Below are 22,689 nucleotides of genomic sequence, written 5' to 3'. Positions count from 1 at the left end.
GACTAAAACTCCTCTCCCTGACTGTTCTGTTTCTCCAGTGGCTCTTAGAGGGCTGCCAAGGGAGCAGCATAACAGCAGAGCTTGTTCTTGCTGTGTTCTACCAGCCTCCAGTGACCAATGGCATTTAATTGTATTCCCTTCAGTTTAGTCTTTGATGTGTCTGATCACTTGTGAGCCAGGATAGAATCCAGGCATTTGCAGCATCCTGTAGCAATGAGCTGCAGAGTTAACACAGAGCCTGGGTTTCCTTATTTTGGATGCACACCCTGGTTGTGTTCAGGGCTCTCTGGTGTTTCCCTGAGGAGCTGGGAGCACACAGTCTCTCATCTCCACAGTACTTTGGATTTTATGGATCCTGTCACCTCCCTCCTCTGTCACATGTCCCCGACTGAAGGTCATTTCTGCGTCACAATTATTTGCATGGTTTCCTCTCTCTTTTTCTATTTGTTCATCCTTTTGAGATGGGACACCAAAATAGCACAAGGACACAACATTCCCTGGACAGTAACATATGGATATCCTGTGGTTTCTTAATCTTTTGCTGATAATCCTAATTATTGAATTATTGCTTTCTCTGATGTTGCTCATCACTGAGATGGTGGGGATTTCTGGACCTGGCTGTTGTAACTATTAGATTTTTTTCCTGACTGGGAGTATCTAGTTGAAAGCCAATCATTATATTTGAACAATTAGGATTGGTTTTCCTTTGTGTTCACCATTCTGTTTGCCCTTACAGTGTTTTCCATAGAAATATTTCCACTTAATAGCCTTTAAAAAATACCTATGAAGCAGAAGCAAATGATCACTTTCAGTCAATTTCCAATTTTGAAAACAACTGAATTATTAAAATAAACTTTATAAATATTTAAAGATACAATTGATTTTTGTTTTACGAATATCCCGTGCTGGGAAGTCAGACAAAGAAATTAGCTTTAGAAACATGACTTAATCATGCTGCATTAATCAAGAGCTTAAATAGGTGCTGCTTTTCAGCCTGGGGGGGTAATGCTCATGGTCTTATTCTTGGAAGAAGTAACTGTATAGTATTTTGAATGTGTATTTTCACTGTTTGGAATGTTTTTATAATCCACCTGGGGAGGAAGGTGGGCAGAGGTGTTGTCCTGCCCTCCCCACCTGTGAGAAAACTGAAAAGCTGCACTTTATATTTTGAAGTGCAGCTCCCAAGTAATGATGTGAGCACAGGAGCTGTTTCAGCTGTCAGACCCCCAGAGGAGGTGATGCCATCCTTGTGAATGACCTGAGTTTGGCAGAAGGTGACACTGGATTTGAAAGAATTGCTCTGTTTTCTCAGGAATGTAGCAGAGTGTGCAGCAGGGGAAACAAAATTCTATTGTCTGACTTTTCCAGCAGAGGTGCAGAAACCTTTTTGACAATTGTGTCATTTTTGTAATGGGTAAAAAATTGTGTAATTTTTTTCATAAATCCTGTGCCACTGTCCAGATTGTCACCTGCTGTGTGCATGTGTGATGCTCTCAGTGTGCTCAGTGCCAAATGTGCTTCCACCAGTATCACACACAGTGGGTATTGATTGCCAGAGGTTACATTCATTTACTCGCTTTTTTGGTTTTTTAGGGTCTTCTTGAGAGCCATCAACAAATTTGCAGAGACAATGAACCAGAAATTTTTGGAGAACATGAATTTTGAAGTTCAAGTAAGTATTTGGGGTTTTTAGCTGAGCCAAAGCAGCATGTGCATGTCTCCAGAGCCCCTCCTGGGGCTGTGGCCCCGTGTCAGTGTCAGACTGATATTTACAGTTTCAGATGGGCTGTGGATTTGGGTGGGGCAGGATTGGACCATCTTCCATGTGACATCAGAGCTGGGCTTTGATTATTTATGATAAGGCACCCAACCAGAGTATTTTCTTCTGTAACTCTGCTCAGGACTGGCAAGCAGAAAACTTTTTTTCTTAGCTAGCCAAGTGAATTCAGCAAGTCACTCTCAGACGTAACACGCGGAGCCTTTACCATGTCAGTGCTGTGGCTGTAGGACAGAAAGAGCTTAACTTTGCTGATTCCTAGAGTATTTGGCATTTAGAAATTATTTTTGACTTGTAGTCTTCCCTGACAAGTCTATCTTCATCTATTTGTTTTATTTGTTTTTCTGCAATCATTTTTAATTAAGGTTAGCTGGGTTTTTGTTTGTTCAATATAATTCTGTTTCATTATGCATTTTACCATGTTTGTCTTCCTTTAAATGAAAGTGAAAATATCTGTCGTTTTCACACTCATTAAATTGGTATTAAAATGTAAATATACTTTTAGATTCAGGATTTGTCACGAAGTGCTGCCTGATCAATGTGTGTGAAGTTATTCTGTTTCACCCTTTATATAAAGTTCAGGGCTTTATATTTTATGGCTCATCCCACAGATTTCAGTCTGTTTTAAATGATTTCACTTGTGCTAAAAGCTGCCTGGGAATTGGTCTCTTGGTCCTCAAAACAAAACCCCTTGGTCCCAAATAGCTGCAGAGGAGCCACATAAGTGGTTACACAGGAAGAGTTTGAAAGACAGTAGTGAAAAGAAAGGTAAAAGATTCATACTCAGTTACAGTGGCCTCAAGCAGGAAATGTAGAACTTTTCCCTGCTTTATTTCATTAAAAATGTTTTACCTTCAAAAAGTGTGATTATACAAATGTATATATGTATGATGTTAATTAAAAATTTTGAATTACAATGAAAGATGTTTCTTCCAATGACCTTAAAATAGATTTTTTAGTAAATATCCCTGTTGGGAACTCTCAGGCCCTTGACATATTTATGATCTAATCTGTCCTAGGCTCTATCAGTTTATTAACAAGCAGTTTATAACCTATTGTTCCTGTAGCACTTGATCACTTTTTACTGCACGATGTGTCGGTAATTTTTAAAAGCAGACAACAAAGGCCTGAAAGACATCACATTGCAGGATACCCAAATCACACAGACAATAAAGACTGGATCTGTCAAACTTTTATTAAGGTGTACACTGCCTTTTTCAAACATGAAAGCAGCAGTTTGATCTGGAGCCTTCATTTCAGCTCTTTCCTGTGGCAATTCTGTGCCTTCCAAAGGGTTCTCAACCATCCAGGGGATGTTGTAGTTCAATTCTGCACCTTGTAGTTCAAGGGGATGCATTAATGCTCTTTTATTCATGACTTGTCAAATATCTGGAGGCCCTGTGTAAGGTAAACAATGTTACAATAAATAAGTGGTGCCCTGTAAAGAATTGCAATTCCCTTATAGTCTTCATAAGAGACTTTAAAGTACAAATCAAGGTGTTACCTTACTTTTCTTTCATGAAAAAAAGCTCTGCAAACCTTCTAAGAGTTGCCTAAATATACCTATGCAAAAAGTTGCTACTGGACTAAAAAAGGTTTGAATACTGCAAAGCACATTGTCTAATATTCTTAATTATAAATTTAAATTTGATTTCCCACAGTATTGTTTTTGGTTTGTGGTTTTTTGTTTTTTTTTTGTATTAATATATCTTGGCTGTTAGCAAACCTGAGCAGTGGTTAACTCAAAGTAAATGAGAAACTCCTGTACTTCATAAAATAGTTCACCTTACAGTACAGCTACTGTGTAGCTGTATTTCTATTTTTATTTACATTCCTATTTAAAAAATGAGAATGAGACAAAGAAACTTGCTTTTTCTATTTTGATTTGAGAGAAAATTTGGAAGTGTGTAACTTTCATGTTTGTTAAGAGCTGCAGCCTGATACTCACATGGGCTCTTAATCTCCATCTCCAGCCCCACACATCCCAACCCTCAGGTGTGTTTGGGGCAGGTCCCTGAGCCCACTGCAGGAGGAGCTGAGTGGGCTGGGGAGAATGGAGATGCAAAGCAGTCAGAGTGTTATTTAAAATAAAAAGATGCCACACCTTTGTAACCAAGTGCATGATTTTTACTGTTTGCAGGATGGTGTTCTCAGATCAGATTATTAAGAGGTGGAGCAAAGTCTTAATTAAAAGAAAAATTTGAAAAGCTGTTTAAAGCACAGGGAAATAGATCTGAGGATTTTCACTCGGCTGAGTGGTTGCATGGCAATAAATAGTAGACAACCAAAACAAACAAAGCAAGTCAACTGTGAAGCAGTTGAGCATCTAAGGAAGTGTGGTTTAACTCTAGAGAGATGCCAAGAAGAAAATTTTTGCTACTCTAGTTGAGCTTGTTAAATGGAAGAAAAAAAAAGGTTCCTGGTCTCTTTCTTATTTGCAAAGTAAATTACTTTTTTTATTTATTATGTGATTCAGGTAGAAGGTAAAGAGGTGTTATCATTTAGGGCCATTTAGGGCAAGGATGTGCTCTGTCTGATCAAGGGTGGCTCCAGTCCTTCAGTTTAGAGCGCAGCATTGCCTTACAGCCATAGGTTCAATGCTGAGGCTGTTGGATAGAGAGAAAAATCCCAAAGCCCTGCCCAGCACAGCAGTGAAAGGCTGTTAAATTTCCTGCCTTAGCACAGTCATCCCTCAGATCCACCCTCCCATTTTGGCAGCGAGCACTTCCCTAACCCCAGAGCTCTGACACCGAGGTTGTCATCACAGGGGCAGGTAGCAAGGGCCACAATGGGCCTTTGGCTTGGGGATCTTTGGTCTTGGAGGTAAAAAAATCATCTGATATCTGAGGGTTTGTGTCTGCTGGGTGGAGGGTGGCTCTCCTTGGTTTGGGTTTTATTCTGGGTTTGCACACAGAGTGCACGAGGGGTGGATTCAGTACATCAGTGGCACTCAGAGGTCGTGTCCAGTGTCAGCACACAGCAAAACTTTGCACAACAAAACCAGGTCTGCCTGGAGGGCTTCTGTTATGGAATATTTACTGTTGTCCTGATAAAACAAAGCTGTTAGCTCCAAAGGAAATAATTTTATAGGAGAGAATAGAGTGAAATTTCATTAAGTGATTGACCAAAAATAAACCATGGAGTAGGAGTGAAGGAGAGCTCCCAATATTCATGGTGCCTACACTACAAACAGGGACAGAATCTTGCATAATGCATGACTCTGCATTCTTCAGTACTGAACATAAACTGGAACATGAGGATTTAATGCACAGAAATCTGGAGTTTCAGTAGGAATTATTGGAATAGGTAAAAACCCTCAATATTTAGCAGTTTCTATTCTATGCATGTCCTTGTATTTGAAACAAGTTATTTTCTTGTATTTATGTTAGATATAGAGAGGTTATGTTAAATATTGAAACAGGTTATCTAGAAGGGCAGGGAATATTTTCTCTCTCCAGGATTCTGAAGAATGAATTCAGCTGTTGACCTGTCTGAAGCAGTTTAGCAGCTCTTGCCTTGGCACATGGAGCAGCTGAGCTGGCAGGTGTCCTTCCAGGTACATGTTCAGAGCTTGCAAGGAAAAATCTGAAGACTTGCATCTGTAGAAAGTATTCTAGCTTAAGGCTCTGTATTCATGTCTTGGTTTGAACAGACAGGTGTCTGCTAAGGAAGGCAGGAGCCTCCCTTGAAATGGAAAATGTAAACCCCCTCCCTCCAAATTGTTTTAATTTTGAAATTAAGGGGCTCTCAGGCAAAGATATGGGAATAGGAATAACAGTTCTTTACTAGGAACATTAAAAATACAAATGCAATAGTACAAACAAAACCAAACACTGCCAGAGTCAGAGCAGGCCCTGGCAGCCTGTGGGTCAGGCTGGTGGCAGCAGTCCCATCCCATGGTGGCTCAGCCCTCCTGCAGTGCCAGCTGTGCTTCTGCTGGAGCAGGGGTCCTGGACAAGGGTGGAGTTTTCCTCTGAAGCTCCAGGGCTGGTGGGGATGGGCCTGGGCTTCCTCTGGGAATGCAGTGGGGAAGAAAGCTGCTCCTCTGGGAATGCAGTGGGCAAAGGCTGCTGTGGGGTTCCAAGGTCAGATTGTATCCAGGTAGGAATGCTTGGCTCCTCCCCTGGGCGGAGCATCTCCCCATGGGATGATGGAATTTTCTCAGCCATGCAGGGACACTCACTGGCCATGAACAGGAGATAATTAATAATTAATGGCCCATGAACAGAAGAGATCTCCTGGAGGGAGGATTGGCTGTGGGAGAGATAAAGAAAACTGCCCCATGAGCAGAAGATAACTGCTCTACCTCTAACAGATGAAATAGAATACATACCCCTTTCCAACCTAAGACAATTCAGGATGACCCTATGGAGAGCATATAAGGAGATACATTGATAGCATACAGGAAAAAAAGGCAAGCAGGTCTGAGGTTAGACTTTCCCCTGAAGACCATGGCAATCAATGTTGTTTTGCTTATTTGACTTCTTTGTTGCATTGCATGTCAACAAAAAGTCTGATCAGTGTGATTGTAAATTGCTTATTTTTCTCTTTTCCATCATTTGTTTGTTTGCTCCCAATATTATTTAAGATAATATTCCCCAGGATTCTCTTGGTTGATTGCAGAGCTCTATCAGGCAGTGTCAGCACCACCGGTGCCCCCAGCCAGGACCATGTTATGCAGTTGCACAAGGATTTGTTGTGGGCTGCCTTTGATGTTTCCTTTTCTTTGGAGGCAGGGAGTGCTGGTGGTGTAGGGCTCATTATCAGCTTCTCCTGGTAAAGACAAAGGAAATTCAACCACTGGCATAACATCTAGTCTTAAAAGATGTTGCAATGTTGGAATTTCTGCTGGTTTGTATCAAGTAACAGCTCTTTAGGGATTTGCCAATTTCAAATGTGAAGATTGGATACCATGTCCAGACCACTGCTCTGCAGCTGGGCTTTTGCAGGGCAGAACAGCTACACCATCAAGAGGTGTAAATTCTGGATTCAGGGTGCAGGAGTTGAGATAGGCTCTTCAAAAGAGACTTAACAAAGAAACAACAATCTTAAAAATTGTGGAATATATTTTTGTAAACTTGTTCCCTGAAGGTCACCCTGGTGTCTTTGGTTTAATTGTAACAAAAACTGTGTGATTTTCTGTACCTATGCAACACATTCATGGTATCCTCAACAGCTGTCTTGAGAAGATGCCATCCGTGGTAAATAGGATGATTCCTGGACATTTTTATTTCTGTTGGCAGTTGATGTCATCGTGTTACCTCTGTCCAGGACAGAATATTTTCATTCTGCTGTCACTGTCACCTCCTGGCTCCATCACCTTTGGTTTGGAGTCTTGCTCTGCACAGGAGGGGTTTCCATGCAGGGAGGGAGCCCTGCACCCGCCCTGTGACCATCCCACCCTTGGTGCCGCTGGATTCCTGCATGGCTTTTGAGCAGGATTCCTTCGGGAATGTCCCTGCTTGGAGATGGCAGTGTCTGACACCTCGGGGCAGGGCACGGTGACCAAACCCAAACCATTTTGTTGTGCTCACACAGCTGCTATAGAGCCACTGATCTGGAAATGCAGCGTTATTGATCCCTGCTCCTCCCTCCCTTCCTCCATTGGCACTACATTTATAGGGCATTAGAAAGGATTATAATCCTATATCTGTGCTGTTAGAGTGACTGTAATTCATATATTAATCACCAATGCCACAGAATTCTATTATAAAAGGCATAGTCCAAAATCTAATGTCAGTCTGATTTGAAAGAAAATGCTTATTTTTGTGTTTTCCTACCCTTCTTGCATGAGCTGTGCTCCATTAATAACTCAGCAGTAATGAAATGTATTCCAACAAACATAATTCACAAACAGAATTGTGCAGATTATTATTTTTTTATGTTAAAATCTTCTTGTAGAAACCCCAAAATCAAAACCCTCAGGGCATTACAAATACACAGGGGAAAAATACACACTGTAAAAGTCTACGTGTGACAGACACTGCAGAAACAAAGCAAAGGTTATTAGGGAATGAAACCATTGGGAAATTCAGCTAGAATTTACTATACTGGAAATATTAAAGTGTTATATTTTTATATATTATATATCATACTCTGCATTTGAAAATTATCAAATTACAGAGTTTGAAGTTCATATTTGATCCTTCCACCAGAAAATATCAGTTTTCAGATGTTTGTGAAGGAGGAGGCTGCATCCTTTACTTCTGGGTGATTTTTTAGGATAATCTCTTCTTCGTGAGATGGCTGGACAATTCCTGCTAAATTAATTCCACCTTTTCCAATTCGACAGATGTCTAAAACACCTTGGAGTGTTATTAGGGGGTTAAGAGAAAACAAAACGTGTCTCATAAGAATTATTTTTGCATTTTTAAAATCTGTTTCCATATTATTTTACTTCAGAAAGAGACTACTTTGTCCCGTAGAGTTTTAAAGTTAGTTTTGGTGCTTAAAATCTTGTGAGCCCTTAATTTGAATATGCTGTTGAAAGGAAAAGGATCCCATTTTTTCAGCCATTTTGGGGTACTGTGAGGATGAAAGGAAAAGTTTTTTACAAATAAGGAGATTGAGTCTGTGGGGTGTGTCTCTGACAAAGGTGGCACTGAACTTGGAGCTGTTAAATGAAATAAAAGACAATTTGGGAATAAGCCTTCATTTTTCTCCCCACAATCTAGAACAATTTGAGGAATTTTCCATTTCACTGCTATAATTGACACATACAAAGTGTGTGCCCTGCACATCAATAAACACGGCTTCTCAAGGGGCTGAGAACTCCACACTGGCCAAAATAACCTCTTAAAATATTTGGTAAGAGAGTAAAACAGGCCTTTCAGGGCATGAGCAACATTTGTGCTGCTGAGCAAGGCTCTGCATTGGCTGCAGAGCTGGGTTGGTGTGTGCAGCAGGGCCAGCTGTGCTCACACACACTCACAGAGCCCTCCAAGGGCTTTGGGAGGAGCAGCTCGCTGGGCACAGCCTCCAGGGGAGGGATAAATTAACAGCAGGATCATGCTCAAATTATAGAGGACGTTGAGAATTGTATTTATTCAGGGAAATGTCTGCGGTTCTGGGTGTGGTTTTGTGTGGTGGGATCTGGTTTTCCCGGTTATTTGCACACCAGAGTTTTCCAGGCTACAAAGGGCAGAGGCCACTAAAGTTTTTGATGGAATATTTTGTTTCCCGGCTGTTTAGTGGGGGTTCCCAACCCAGGCTTGTACTGCACCATACACAGTGAAGAGCTCAGTCCTGTGTTTTGTTCCATCCTCTGAACCACCACTGGATACATTCCTCGTTGCCTTCTGCTCTCTCACTGAGCCCTACCACTGGTTTTAGCTACAGCTGCATTTTCAAGTGTTTAAAGCTGCTGTTGACTGCCTAAAAGCTTCTGAAAATTGTATTTCCTTCCTTAAATTTGTGTTTCCTAGGGAAGTTTCTCTTTTCCCTTTCTAGTGTGTGAGAAGTGCTTGTTTTTAATTGTCTGTAGAACAAATAGTTTGCTTTCAGGAATGAAGGGTTGTGTGCTGTATGCACAGAGGCTTTTTGTCTGCTTCAAGTACAGATTCAGTACTATCAGCTGTTATTTAGTGAGGTATTTTGTCCTTCTTTCATGTGGAGAGCTCTTCACAAATTATACTGGAATTTCATACAAATGGCTGTTGAATTAGGATCTGAAGAGGAGGCAGGAGATGCCTTTTGAAGTGGTGCTCAAATGCAGTGTAATTACATAGGTGCCTTAGCTCCAGTTTGGTAGCATGTAACATGTTCCTCCAGTCCTGCTTTGGTTCAGGGTTTAATGCTCTTGGCTAATGAATCTCATGTGAATCTTTTTTTTAGCAATATTTATTCAGCTTCTCTGTTATTAAGAGCAAATGTGTAGTAGTGGTTATTAAAATTCATCTTTCTTGCCTTTCTGCTAATTGCATAATACTAATGATGTACATCTCTGCATAATATAAAAATATCATATCACTTGCATCATTTGGTTTCATAAATTATTGTGCATTATACATCATTTGATATTATCCCTGCTTTCCTCAAAATTATTATAATTTCCTTATATTCAATTTACAGCTGTGGAACAACTATTTTCATTTGGCTGTGGCTTTTATTACCCAAGATTCACTACAGCTAGAAAACTTTTCCCGTGCAAAATACAACAAAATCCAAAACAAGTAAGTAAAATCTATCCTTTAGCTTATATCTTTAATTTTGTGGTAAAATGATAAAAAAGGTAATGATAAAAATACCTTTCATATTCCTTTCCTCCCAGATATGGAGATATGAGACGTTTAATTGGCTTTGCTATCCGTGACATGTGGTACAAACTTGGTGAGTAGCAAACTGAGCGTCACTGCAACTGAATCTGTCACATAATGTTTTTTCCATTGAAAAATATCTGACATGAAGTGCTTTTGTAAATTTGTATGCTATTTGAACTTAAAATATGTTTTCATTCCTGTGATTAAGCATAGAGCTGAGATACATTTGGACCACTGCCAGGTTTGTATTTAAAAGAGAACTCAAAACCTTCTCTCAGAGTTCATACATGACTGCAGTCAGATTTCAGAACCTTATTTTGCAGGATTAAGACTGGATGAATTTTCCCTGAGAAGGTTACTGCTCAGCCTGAACCTATGATACTGCAAATTAGGAGACTCAGATTTGGAATCTGCTTGGATTAAAATTCCAAAAAATTTTTACATTTGTCATCCAGCCAGGTTCTGCTGCTCCTCCTTTGAAAGTTTTTCATTAACTCCTTTGGGATCATTTCTTATTAACTGAACTGAGGTAGAATATTCATTTTATATTGCAACATTTTTGTGTGGCATTCTCATTGACAATTCACATGGCACACACCAGAGAAGAACATCAGATTCAGGCACCCCTTAGTGTGGATGAGAACATTTTTGTCTCCTCACAAGGTTCAGGCAGCACTGACACTCACAGCTCCTAGGGTTTGCTGCTGCTCTGCTCCATTTACCAGGGCAGCGTTTGAGCCACACCTGGGACCGGGCTGAGTTCTGCACATTTGGGTGTTTGTTGGCAGCTGATGTAACCCTGGTGCTACCGGATAATTCTGTGTGGGGGTAGCAGCTGAGTTCTGTGGATGGAGTTTTTGATACTGCTGCTGATTTTGGTGCGTTGGTTGGTTTGATTCCTTGTTGCAATGTCTAATTTTGTCCTGAAAGCCAGTCATGGTTTTCTCCTTCATAGGAAGGTTACTCCATGTGACAGTACTGTGTCCTGCTGGTAGAACTTGGGCAGTTCTTAGGGTAATTTATTACTTTCTACTTTAAATATTTATAAGGACACGTCCAAAACTTTAAAAATCGAGTTCTTCACTGGGGAATATCAACTCCTCTGGCATCCCTTCTTATTCCTGGCACTGCATTCTGGCACCTTAGGAGGAAGTATCCATTCACAGGCCCCCAGCTTTTGAGAAGAATTGAAGTGACTGAGTTGTAAGACTAGACTAACACAGATGGCTTAAACACCACTTTAAATTATTGTAGTTCCTAGATGTCTACCTAAAAATATGTGGCTTGCTCTTCAAATATTCAATTTTTGGTTTTGTTTCAGGCCAGAATAAAATTTGCTTTATTCCGGGGATGGTTGGGCCCATCTTGGAAATGACTCTTATTCCAGAAGTTGAACTTCGAAAAGCCACGATCCCAATTTTCTTTGACATGATGCTGTGTGAATATCAGAGGACAGGAGAATTCAAAAAGGTAATTACAAATGCTCTGCGTGAAAATGCATTTAAATGCCATGTGCTCAGTATTTCTGGTAAATATTTGTCAAGTGTGCTTTTCTGCTTACACAAAGGGAAATCCCAAATATTAAGAACCAAAGAAACAGCAAATGTAGGATTTCCAGAGTGATTTAGTTTGACTTAGGCAAAACTTGTTGCATTGACAGCAAGAAATAGATGGAATAACAAAGAGATCCAGGGAGATTGCAGGATCTTAATCCAAATTTTCAGGCTTTTACTGGAAAAGGTTCTGAGCAGCAAGACTTACATTGAAGTCAGCCCTTCATTAAGTAGGAGATAGAATTAAATGACCTCTAGGGATCCTCTATAATCTAAATAATATTTACTTATGCCCCTTCCTTGTGACATAGATATTGGTAAGCCAAAACTTCCAGGTTTTAATGCAGAGTATCTGACAGGAGTAGCAGTGAATAGTTAATTATATGTTATCAGGTTTATCAGGAAACAGTACCTTTTTAAATCTTTATTGTGAGAAAAAAAAAAAATCACTGTGGAGAACTGAAATTCCTGGAGTGTTTTTAGCAGTCATTTTGAAAAGGAAAAAGAATTTTTAAGTCACTACTATGAAATCTTTTTGATTGATGGAATAGAACTGGGGATGGTGGGGCAGGGCACTAGGGATTTTAATCTAAATTTCCTTCCACTGCTTGCTGTGTCTGCCTGGGCAGCGGAATATCCATCCCTGTGTGACATCTCCATTCTCCTCGAGCTCTTTGGGCATGGAATCACCTTGTTCCATGTTTGCACACTGCCTCCCACAGTAAATTATAAACTGGATATTCAGCTCTGCAGTTACACAAATAATTAATTCAGAGCAATCTGTGTAAGGGAAAATGACAAACAAAAAGGCATCATTTTGGACACAAGTAAATATAAATATCTTGTATACCCAGCTATGTTTAATACTTTAAATCGTTTGGGGCATTTCTGTGTCAATGAAGTGTGGAACAAATGAGCAGATGGAATTTCCATTTTGGTCTGTATTCCACAGTGCAAAGCTTTTGGTTCTAGGCCAAGATTAAAAACCACTTTGTTTCTGTGCATCTGTTCCCTCTGTGTCCTGATAGTCCTATATTTGCCTTCTTAAAAATGTTTTCCTGCTCATGGCTTATACCTCATCTCTTGGGAGAGACACACAGATCTGTACAGCCCAGGAATCCTGAAAACCCATCACTCATCCTGCCTGATTAACAGGAGCAGCAGCTTGGGAGCCTGGGAGAGAGAGGCCAGGCACTCCAGTGCCCACTGAATCACTTCTCCTGCCACAAAAAGAACTTTCAGGTGGTATTTTACAGTGCCAAGGAACAAGGACATTGGGTTTATTGCAGCTTAAGAGGGAGTTTTCATCAGATGGTGCAAAAACTATTTCATAATTGAGCAGCTGAGTCTCACTGGACTCTAATGTTCTGCTTTAGGAATTGGGATCATTTGCTCCTCAAGAATCAGGGGCTTTATCCTCTCCTTTGCTATGGATGAGGTAATTAAGATTAAAAAACTTGCCTCTGTAAGTTTAGCCATTCTGGTAAGTTTTTTAAAATATGTATTTTAAAGGAAAGGCACATTAAGTTTTATGTTTTAAAATTGTTACCACCTTGATTTAAAGCAGCAAATAAGTAATATGAATGGCTGACTACTGGGAGCACAAACACATAAGCTCCAGGTTTCGGTAGTGGGCAATTTTCATTTGCAAATTGACATTTAGTAGTATAAAGGATGTTTTTTTAAAGCTTTAGTATAAAATTTTAAGAATGACAACATGTTATTTCAAGGGTGCCTGGGGCACTCAGGAGCCCAGAATGACATTCACTTAAAACATAATTTTGTGAAACTTTAAAAATAAATAATTTATTTCTAATCTAATCTTCTCTAATGAGAGAGGAGCAGGAAAAAAACACAAACAGAAACATCTTTATGAGCTGAGCCTGTACCAGCACAGGAACCAGAGCTTGTCTGGTACCTCCAACACGATTTAACAACCTTTCCCAAAAATCCTGTCTGTGTTAACATCCCTCTGCTGGGACAGGGCTCTGTTCTGGGGGGCACAGGGGGTGTGCTGGGGCTGGGGGCTGTGTCCTGCTGTATGCATAAAACATACAGGCAGTAAGGATATAAATTAATTTAAATTTATCCAGCAAGGGTTTTATTTTATTTAGCTATTTCTAAGAAATCGTCTGATCCCAGAGAAAACGAAATTCCACCTGTGGTTATCTCAAGAATGAATTGCTCTACAAATACATTTAATGGCTTGGAATCTGTATGTAGGTGTAGGACACAGTAAGACATTTTCTTGCAATCCTTTCTTCTACTTTGCACATGTATTTTCCATTCACCCAGAGCAGTGTTACATAAGCTCATAATTTTAACTCTAATTGAAGATGTAGAGAGGGAGCCATTAATATCTACTAATTTTAGCTATGGAGGCTCTGCCTATCATGAGCTCAGAGAGCTGGGAATCTTGGAAAGCCAATTTATTAATCTCTCAGTGTCTGTGGATAGACTCAGTCCTCTAAATGTATTCCTTTCTCCTTCATATAAAAAGAGAAGCTCGTTGCTTATGTGAGACAAGCTCATTGCTCATGTGTTAAGAAAGTCCCATCCTCCAAATGCTGATAACCCACCTCTCCCTCCCTTGAAAGATCAGGTTGTGCATTTTATTGATTTTATTATTATGCATTTTATCCCAAAGCAAGACACATCATCAAGAGACCTCATCCTGCTTGTTCTAACTGTGATCTGGGACCAGGAGTTAGAAAATGCTTGCTTAAAGAAACAAATAAACAATCAAACAAGGAAAATTGGCTCTTTGCAGAGCAAATGAAAATATCATTTAAATAAGCATGGATTTGAGATACATTGTGGATTTAACTTGGCTTAGGAAAGATTAATTCATCTGTGTTTATATTTTTGCTCAAATAAATCATTCTGTTTGTGTTTAGTATTTTCAGTTTAGTATCTCCCGTGGGTTCTGCCAATTGCTGGAGCCATCTGGGGAAGTTTTCTCTGTTTGCTTTCCTTCCTGGCTGCTGTGGGACTGTGTCAGAAATCAGTGCTGGCTGCTGCTGTGTGCTTGGGTTTCCAGACTTGGTAGAGGACAGACTTTGACTCCAGGGCAGTGTCCTGCTGTTCTGAGCTCTCACAGAGGACTGAGAGGCTGACTCGGGTGTCCTCAGCAAGCTCCTCTGGCACGGGAGATTCACCTGCTGTAAACAGCCACATTTCTTTCTCTCAGCTCTCAAAATCGTGTTATGTGTAAGGTTTCAGAAGGATGTGAGATCAGCAGCAGGGCTGAGTTGTACAGCCTGGTGCTTCAGAGAGATCCATGTGGAAAACATGGATGTGTTTTCCAAGTGGAGATTCCTTGGATCTATTAGAGAAGCAGGTGGGTTTAAAGCTAAATTGGTGCCAGTGACAATTAGGCACACTCTGTTTAAGTGAGAGGAGAAAAGCACTTTCCAGAGCTTAATGTTGGCAGAGAAACTTTAAAACTTTATTCTATATTTCTGCCAACTTTTCATTTGATCCAAGCAACTGATGTTTTGACTTCCTGCAGGTTGTTGAGAAACTGCAGGAAAGATGCTTAGGAAGAGTTTTTTTTTTGTTCAGATGCAGAAATGTGAAAATATTGCCTCTTTCAGAAGTAATCAATTCTCTACCTGCTGAATAAGTACTGGGAAGGATTTAAGAGATGGATTTAACTGGTGCTTGACCTGCACTATATTCACAGATTTGTTTTACTGCAGTAAGCCCACAGAAAATGGCTGTATTGGATGTTTTTACTCAATATTTCCTTGTCCTGAAACTGCCATGCACCTGTGCTACCCACATTAAATACTAATATCCATCCTGCTTGCACATAAAAATTAACTCAGAGCCCTTTAAACTTCTATTTCAGCCAGGATGAGATAGAGAAATTTTTTTTCTGTTAAGCTATTTTTCAATGATAGCTCTTTATTCTCTAATATTAGTATAGTCTGTTCAACAGGCAGTCTTTCATTTGTATTCTAATTACAGAGAAAGAATTAGCATTAGAGCAGCAAAACCTGCAAGTAGCAAAGTGGTGGAAATGGCTCCTTCCTCCCTGTCCCTTTCCAGAGCAGAGTGTACCTGCACTGCCACTGCTCTGAGCCCACGTTTCACTCTTGGTGTGAGCAGTGGAGAAGTCCGGCTGCTTAAGATGCTGTTTCAAAGGTCCTTCCTTGAAAGAAGCAGAAGCCACATCAGTTTCTGCCTCAAGAGCAGTTTGCAGGATCAGGGGGGCCAGTAGATCTGGGTTGGACACTGGAGGAAAGAGGGGAAAGAAAGTTTGGTCTTTGTTCTTGAAAAATGATGAATCATTTTTCTGGGTGGAGAGTTTGAACCATGACCTACTTGAAGGAAGTACATCTAGTAACATTTTCCTTTAGAATATCATGTTCTTTAAAATGGAAGAAATTCTAAAATCACATCTGAAGAGATGTGTGACCTGCTTGGTGCTCTAAGAGGAAGGACTGTTTTCTCTGTGTAGCCCTGGCTTGGCTTCTTCAGCTCAGAGCTGAATGTTTTGATGAGGATATATTGAAATAAGGTAAAATATTTTGCATTGCAGTTATCTGAAAGAACCATGTCTGAAATACTACAGTAATTCTTTGTACCATGAGAGGCTTCCAGTTCTCTGATGGGATGATCTGGATCCCAGCCTGCCAAAGCTCTCAATTACACAGAAACACTCCAGGGAGAAACAGAATTATTCATGTACTGACAGTTGTGTGAAATTTTGTATCAAAGAAGAACGTGAAAACTTGCTGCATTATCACAGTAATGAATTCTGTCATTTTTACAGTGGTTTAATAATTAGATCTATGTAAAGCAACTGAGCTTTATTTCAATGTAGGTCTCCACTAATGCTCTCCCTGTGCCTCTGGATGTGTTAATGACTTGTCAAGAACCCTGAGGTAGATCTTTCCTACCTTCTGAACAGGGTGCAGTTGTTTGCACGAGAACAAAGTGTGTCTGCAGCTGCAACAGACTCTGAGCTTGTGTCTCATGTGCCCAGTGCAGGGGAAGCTTTGTGAAAAATCTGTGTCCAGGCTTTCAGCTGTGCTAAAAGCCCACACCAGAATATGCCCCAGCATTTAGCCTTTGGGAATATGGGACATAATTATACAAAGGTACATTTTTGATGCCATGTCGAAGTGTGTTGACCTCTGGATAGCTGCTCAGTGTTTTAATTTTTCTTTCTTTATTAGTTTGAAAATGAAATAATTTTGAAGTTGGATCATGAGGTGGAAGGAGGACGAGGGGATGAACACTACATGCAGTTGTTTGAGTCCATGTAAGTAGTGCATGAGAATAAATAGAACAAATGCCTTCAGGATGTGTTTCTGTTTGTTGTTCCCAGTTCTCAAGTTGGTAACCTTACCTAAAATAGAATCTTAGCAATTTTTTTCATGAAGGGACTGGAAATACCATAATGCTTCACTGCACCTGGTTTGCATTGAAGTTTTGCTCATTGAAATTATTTTCCTGGCTGCTTTTCATTGTTTTTTGCTTCAGCTAAATTATGAAGAAGTTATACCTAACCTGCATTTTTACATGTCTAGATTGGAATCCAAGGGATTATTCAGACAAATCTGAATTTAAATAAGGCTTTGTGATGTTGTGTGCATGTTTTACTTCCTCAAAGCCTGCTACCCTGTATGGGTTGTATTTCTGGGTAGGGGTAGCAGTCTTTACAAAGTCACATCTCTCATCAGATAAACCATGAAAGCTTTGGATACACACACAGGGGACATAAAGCATTATTTATTCTGTCTCTTTTTGCAGCAGCTTTTATCAAATTTGAATGTTGCTGTCTAGTTTCCTTCAGGATTTCCCTTAGGGTAAACAACCCCAGGATTTCAGTTTGTCATATGGAATGTTTTCTAGATGTTCCTACAATGTCTCCATCTAGTTTGAAATACTACATTGCCTTAAAGCCAGAGAGAGTGTTCAAACTGAGACTTTTTCTATGCAAAAAGCAAAGCTTCCCTCAGATCTTGTGTATGTGACCCTTTGAAGTTCACTCTTTTTGAGCTGTGGAACATTATTTGCTTGCCTTGTTTCCACTTCGCTCTTTCATTCCAGAGCTTTTCTTGGAAAGTGGCACTATGCAGTTAAACCCCATCTTTGAGCAGTGCAGTCAAGGAGTGCCATCAAACACAGTACAGAGCTTTTCATCTCCTGCCCTTGCAAGGCCCCCTTCTTGCTCTGACATATCTGGCTTTTCCCCTTGCTACTGTCCCACTTTCTAGATGGCCTCAAGTTCAAAGCTGCCACATTTCTAAAGATGACAATTCATCTTATCTCCAGATTTTGTTGAATGACTCCTGTAGATGGAGTGTTGGAGCAGAGGCTGGTGACCTGCCTGTAGTAGGACCTGTTCTCCCAGTTGGTTTGGTTTAATTCTTCCTACATTTACACCTTTCAAAGCAGGGATTTCAAGCCTCTGTCCCCAACTCCCTCTTCCAACAGTTCCAACCCAGTTAAATTTGCCTCCATGTTTATTCATTTGGTCATTTTTTCATCAGCTGATCTCCTGTAACTGTCTGCACCCCTGCACAGTCCCAGGTGTCACCTGTAGGCAGATATTTGCAGCACTCAGTGACTGCTGTGCTCTGCTCACCTCTGCAACCAACATCTGCCCACACTGGTGGTTGCTGGGAACTTCTCCACACCCATAATAATAAATTAAACAGGTTCAGCAGAAGTTTAATCAAGCGCTGCCGTGCATTTGTCCCCAGACCTAAATGTGAGTGTGGCCCATGAGGGGTTGTGACCTGTCCTAGCCAGCGCCCAGGGGAAGCTGGGGTGATGTGGGACAGGTGAGAGGTTGTTCTCCACAGGCAGAGTACACAAGGCTGCCCTGCCTGGAGAAATGCAGGAGAATCAGTGCACGAGTTGTGCGACGCCACTTGTCCTCAGGCTCAGAAAATGACTTCTGGCATGTTTTAGTTCCTAATACAGGCACAAGAGGAAATGGCACTTGGCGGATTTCCAGTTCCCCATCATTGCAGTGGCCCATGCTATGCAGTTGTTTTTCTCAAGACTTATTGCAAATATATTTTTTTTAATTTAAATTGTTCTGTTTTTTTCAAGCTCTGTTTAAAAATTCAAAGATTTCTTGCTCCCTCCTGGGCACAAAAAAAAAGCTTCTGAAGTTTTGTGATCCTTTTTATTGGGATTATTGTATAAAGCTGAGCAATACAACTTTTTGAATCTTCCCTCAAGAGGCAGGCATTCTTCTCTCCTGTACTTTTTGTAGTTCTTTATGTGGACTCTGGTTCACCTTTCTTTAGTGACTGGAGTTATGTGCTTCGTGCTGGGTGAGACCCAGCAATAGCTTGTGGTTTATGTCAATGTTTTTCAGCTTGTATTGGGAAGAAATGTGATGACTTGGTGCCTCATGTTCATTGTGCAGTCAGGGAACGTTCACAGCTCTGCTTTGTTTGCTGTTACTCCCAGGGAACCTGTGGCAGAAATCCATAATAGTCACTTGAATGGTGGCTGTACTTTCCTTCATTAGTGACTCACACTGTTTCTGATACCTGTAGATGTAAAATCAACCATTTTCCTGTATAATATTCCTGTCTCCTATGTGTTTCTGAAGCTTTCTTACTTTCTTTCCCACAAACATATTTTAATGCGCTCCAGCCTTTTCTGTCAATTGCCAGCTCTTAGCCCCTTTAGTGTTTCCATTCCATTTGCAGTGTATTTTATAAGCCATGTGTCAGTTATTGATCTAAATATTTCAGTTTCAGACCAGTCAGACAAGAGCAATTGGAGTATTCTGGTTTTATCTGCTGGCCTCTGTCCCTCCTATCTTACACAACATAAATGTTCTTTCAGACATCCACGTACACATCCCCTCTGTCAGGACAGTGACTCCACTGGAGCTGCACAATCCAAGGCAGAAACTTTAGATGCTGCTTTTACTTCACTTGAGTTGGAACTTTGTTCCTGGGTGTTCTGCAGAGGTTCCATTCTAGGCCAGAACTTCGAGGATTTCTTTGCAACTGAAGTCAATATGAATATGTATTTTCTGAAAAAGATTCAAATAATTATGAGGAGTAAAAAAAAAAAATGTTTTGCTATTGATTAAAACAGTATACTTAGTAAATAAAGTTTAAAAAATATTGTGCCTAAAGATTACTAATATTTTTTTTTTTACCTGGGTGTCTGGAAAACAATGATGTAGAGCTCAATTGATAATTGAGCACTACGAGGTCAGAACCTTCCCAGCTACCCACACAAAGCAGGACTGCCGTGGAGAAAATTAACTGCATCTGTGCCTGACCCAGTGCTTGTATCTATAATTATATATGTGAAAATATGTGTGTGTGTGTATATAAATAAATATATATTATATATACAAAATGCAGTTTGTCAGAGAGGATACCAGTGGAAAACCAGAATGTTAAGTAGAGGAAACAAAAGCAATGAAATCAATAATTTCTCTTAAGCAAAGAAAATACTCATTAACAAGATATAGGTAATCACTTCATGATGTTGAAACAGTTAAATGTTGAAAACAAAACTCTGACAATAAAATGAAATCTCTACTCCTAAATCACTTCAGCATGTTTTAGAAACAGTATATGCTAATGTTTTATTACTGTAAATTGAAACTGATGATGCCAAAATATAAAATTCCCTTTCCTGTGCTTTTATCAGAAGAGATCAAGCTGCTCTTTTCAATCTGCAGAAAGTTGATTGGTTCTGCTTTTTTTCAAAGTAGAATTACTCAGGCGACGTCTTTTTTGAGGTAAAATTGTAATTTTTGTTCGTTTGAACTTTTATTCACATGTACCAGTACAAAGAGAAGGAAAACATTTTTGCATTTTTTGCTGAGGAAAGGAAGGTGCAGTGTTTATTGCAATAGTGTGACATTCCAGAGACTTGAGTTTGTGGTAGCACAGATGCAGATTTCTCTGTCCAGAAGCTGTGGGTATGTCATAGCATGGCATCCCTGAAGGGGTAACAGTTAGCATTGCCTCCATGCTTCTCAGAAGGTTGATCCATCACTTTATTATACTGTACTAATTAAGAAACCCATCGCCCTTACAGACAACTCACCATACAGGTAGACCCAACTGGGCCTTGAATCCAAACACCATCACCATTGGCCAGCTAAGAAACCACCCTTTAGTAAACAAATCTCCGTGACACATTCCACATGCTCACAACAACAGGTGCACCATGTGGAGATAAGAATTGTTCATCATTCTTTTCTCTAATCTTCTCACAGCCTTCCCCAGGACAATGCCTGGGAAAGTCTGTGCCTGCTCTCTGTGGCCAGAGAGCTGCTGCCACATGGGTACACCCTTGAGTTCAAAGTCATTTTCACACAGGAAAAGTAAATGTTTCTTTTTTTTTTTTTTTTCCCATTTGATTTATATGCCATTTGTCTTCTGAATATCTAAATTACCAACTTTCAGAGGGAATTTCCAGCACATTCTGCAGTTGATTTAGATCTAACTCAGTACTTGCAATCAGATTTGTACCAATATTTCTGTATTTGCAGCCTTACAGAGTGTGCCAAGCAGCACCCTGGCATTTCCAGCCTGGTGGAAAGCTTTGTGAGCCTGGTGAGAGGGCTCCTGGAGAGGCTGCTGGATTACCGCGCCGTGATGAGCGACGAGAGCAAGGACAACCGCATGAGCTGCACCGTCAACCTGCTGGTACGTCCTGTCCTGGCTCTGGCTAATCCAGGAGAATCCCTCTGAGGAGGGGACAGCACTAGAGTGCATTTATTGAACAGGAAGGTAAATCTTCCTGGGGGCAGGAGTGGGTGTCAGTGTTCTGTAGTGATTTAAACTCTGGGGCATAAGATATATACATCTCTTTGTACAGTCTGTACAAATATGTGAGTCTGAAAACTTTGGTTTGTGTGCTTTGTCCACTTTGATTCTGTGGATAAATAAGGAAGTTTGCTGTTCACGTGCCTGTACAGGCTTAATGGGACAGTGGGTTCTTGACAGAGTCAAGCTGTGATGAGGAGCAGACCCACTTGCTGCTTCAGCATCTCAATAGTTACAGTTCTCAAATGTGGGCAGGAAACCTGCAAAGCACCTTTGCAGTTGGGTGCCAAGAGGTTTGAGGCTCTGATCTTGTCCTAAGCCACTCTGTCTTCTTTTCTATTTCTGTTTTGTAATGAGGATATCACATAGAGAGATTCTTCCTCCAGGAAATTCCACAGAGCTGAGGAGGAACCGCTGCCACCTTTGAATTATTACACTCACACATTCTGTTCCTCAATAATCACTGTGCAGCGTGGTGTGAATTTCTGCAGCTCTTCAAGAGAACATCCTTGTCATACCATCAATGGTCTTGTCAGACCATTTTGCACAGCTTTAGCAACTTGCATTCCTGCAAACATGTTATGGTGACAAATAATGAGCTTTATTCCTGGATCTGGCCCCTTTAGAGGTATTGTACAACAATGCTCCATAACTACAGTGCTGCACATCTTCTTCAACACGTACCAGTGTCCACCAAGTATAGCTGGAGCATGTGGTTTATTCTGTTAATGTATTAGGATAACAATATTTTCCTCTTCTTCAATAGAAAAACCTTCAGTAATGATCCCATTATGAACTAGGAAAAGTGTATATATGTATAAAACCATACATATAACCAATAAAAATATTAATTGAAGAAGTAGTTCCAGGTTTAACCTTCAAATAGACTGTAAATAATCTACATTTCACACTGTCTATGCTTTCTAACTACCAGGGAAAGCAAAACCTCACTCTATGTGTGTGTGTATATTTTATATTTATATATGTATAGCATTTTATTAAAGGACATTAGGAGGTAACTTTAAATATTTGTGTCCCTAGAATTTCTACAAGAACATTAACCGTGAAGAGATGTACATCAGGTATGGTAACCACTCTATTGGATCTCTTTTGGAGAGGGCAGTTAATATTGTCTTGTGAGTTTTGGTTTTATCATTGTGCTTGGATTTCTGTATTTATTGTTACTTTACCATCCCAAATGACTCTGTGGCAGCCCTGGCCTCATCTGCATTCTCATTCTGTTGTTAGTTTAACCTTCAGCAACTGGAAATCTGTGCTATGTATTCAGCAACAGCATTTTTCCCCCACAAGAATTAACTTTTAAT

General features: G+C 40.2%; 1 protein-coding gene across 2 annotated transcripts in view; it reads left to right on the top strand.

Moving 5' to 3' along the window:
* The window catches only part of DOCK2 (dedicator of cytokinesis 2), a 157,772-nt gene that overhangs the window by 110,023 nt on the left and 25,060 nt on the right, over positions 1-22,689 (top strand). For both annotated transcript variants that reach the window (XR_011004276.1, XM_068205595.1), the window contains exons 30-36: positions 1,594-1,672; positions 9,848-9,948; positions 10,047-10,105; positions 11,357-11,505; positions 16,775-16,860; positions 21,088-21,244; positions 22,406-22,446. Coding sequence is in view for 1 of the 2 variants with exons in the window: in XM_068205595.1 (XP_068061696.1) it covers positions 1,594-1,672; positions 9,848-9,948; positions 10,047-10,105; positions 11,357-11,505; positions 16,775-16,860; positions 21,088-21,244; positions 22,406-22,446 (672 nt within the window). In the remaining variant the exon portion in view is untranslated. The remainder of the gene's footprint in view (positions 1-1,593; positions 1,673-9,847; positions 9,949-10,046; positions 10,106-11,356; positions 11,506-16,774; positions 16,861-21,087; positions 21,245-22,405; positions 22,447-22,689) is intronic.

Source organism: Anomalospiza imberbis, chromosome 15, assembly GCF_031753505.1.
Source record: "Anomalospiza imberbis isolate Cuckoo-Finch-1a 21T00152 chromosome 15, ASM3175350v1, whole genome shotgun sequence".
Classification (NCBI taxonomy): domain Eukaryota; kingdom Metazoa; phylum Chordata; class Aves; order Passeriformes; family Viduidae; genus Anomalospiza; species Anomalospiza imberbis.
The sequence above is the reverse complement of the archived record's forward strand: the minus strand, read 5'-3'. Positions and strand labels throughout refer to the sequence as shown.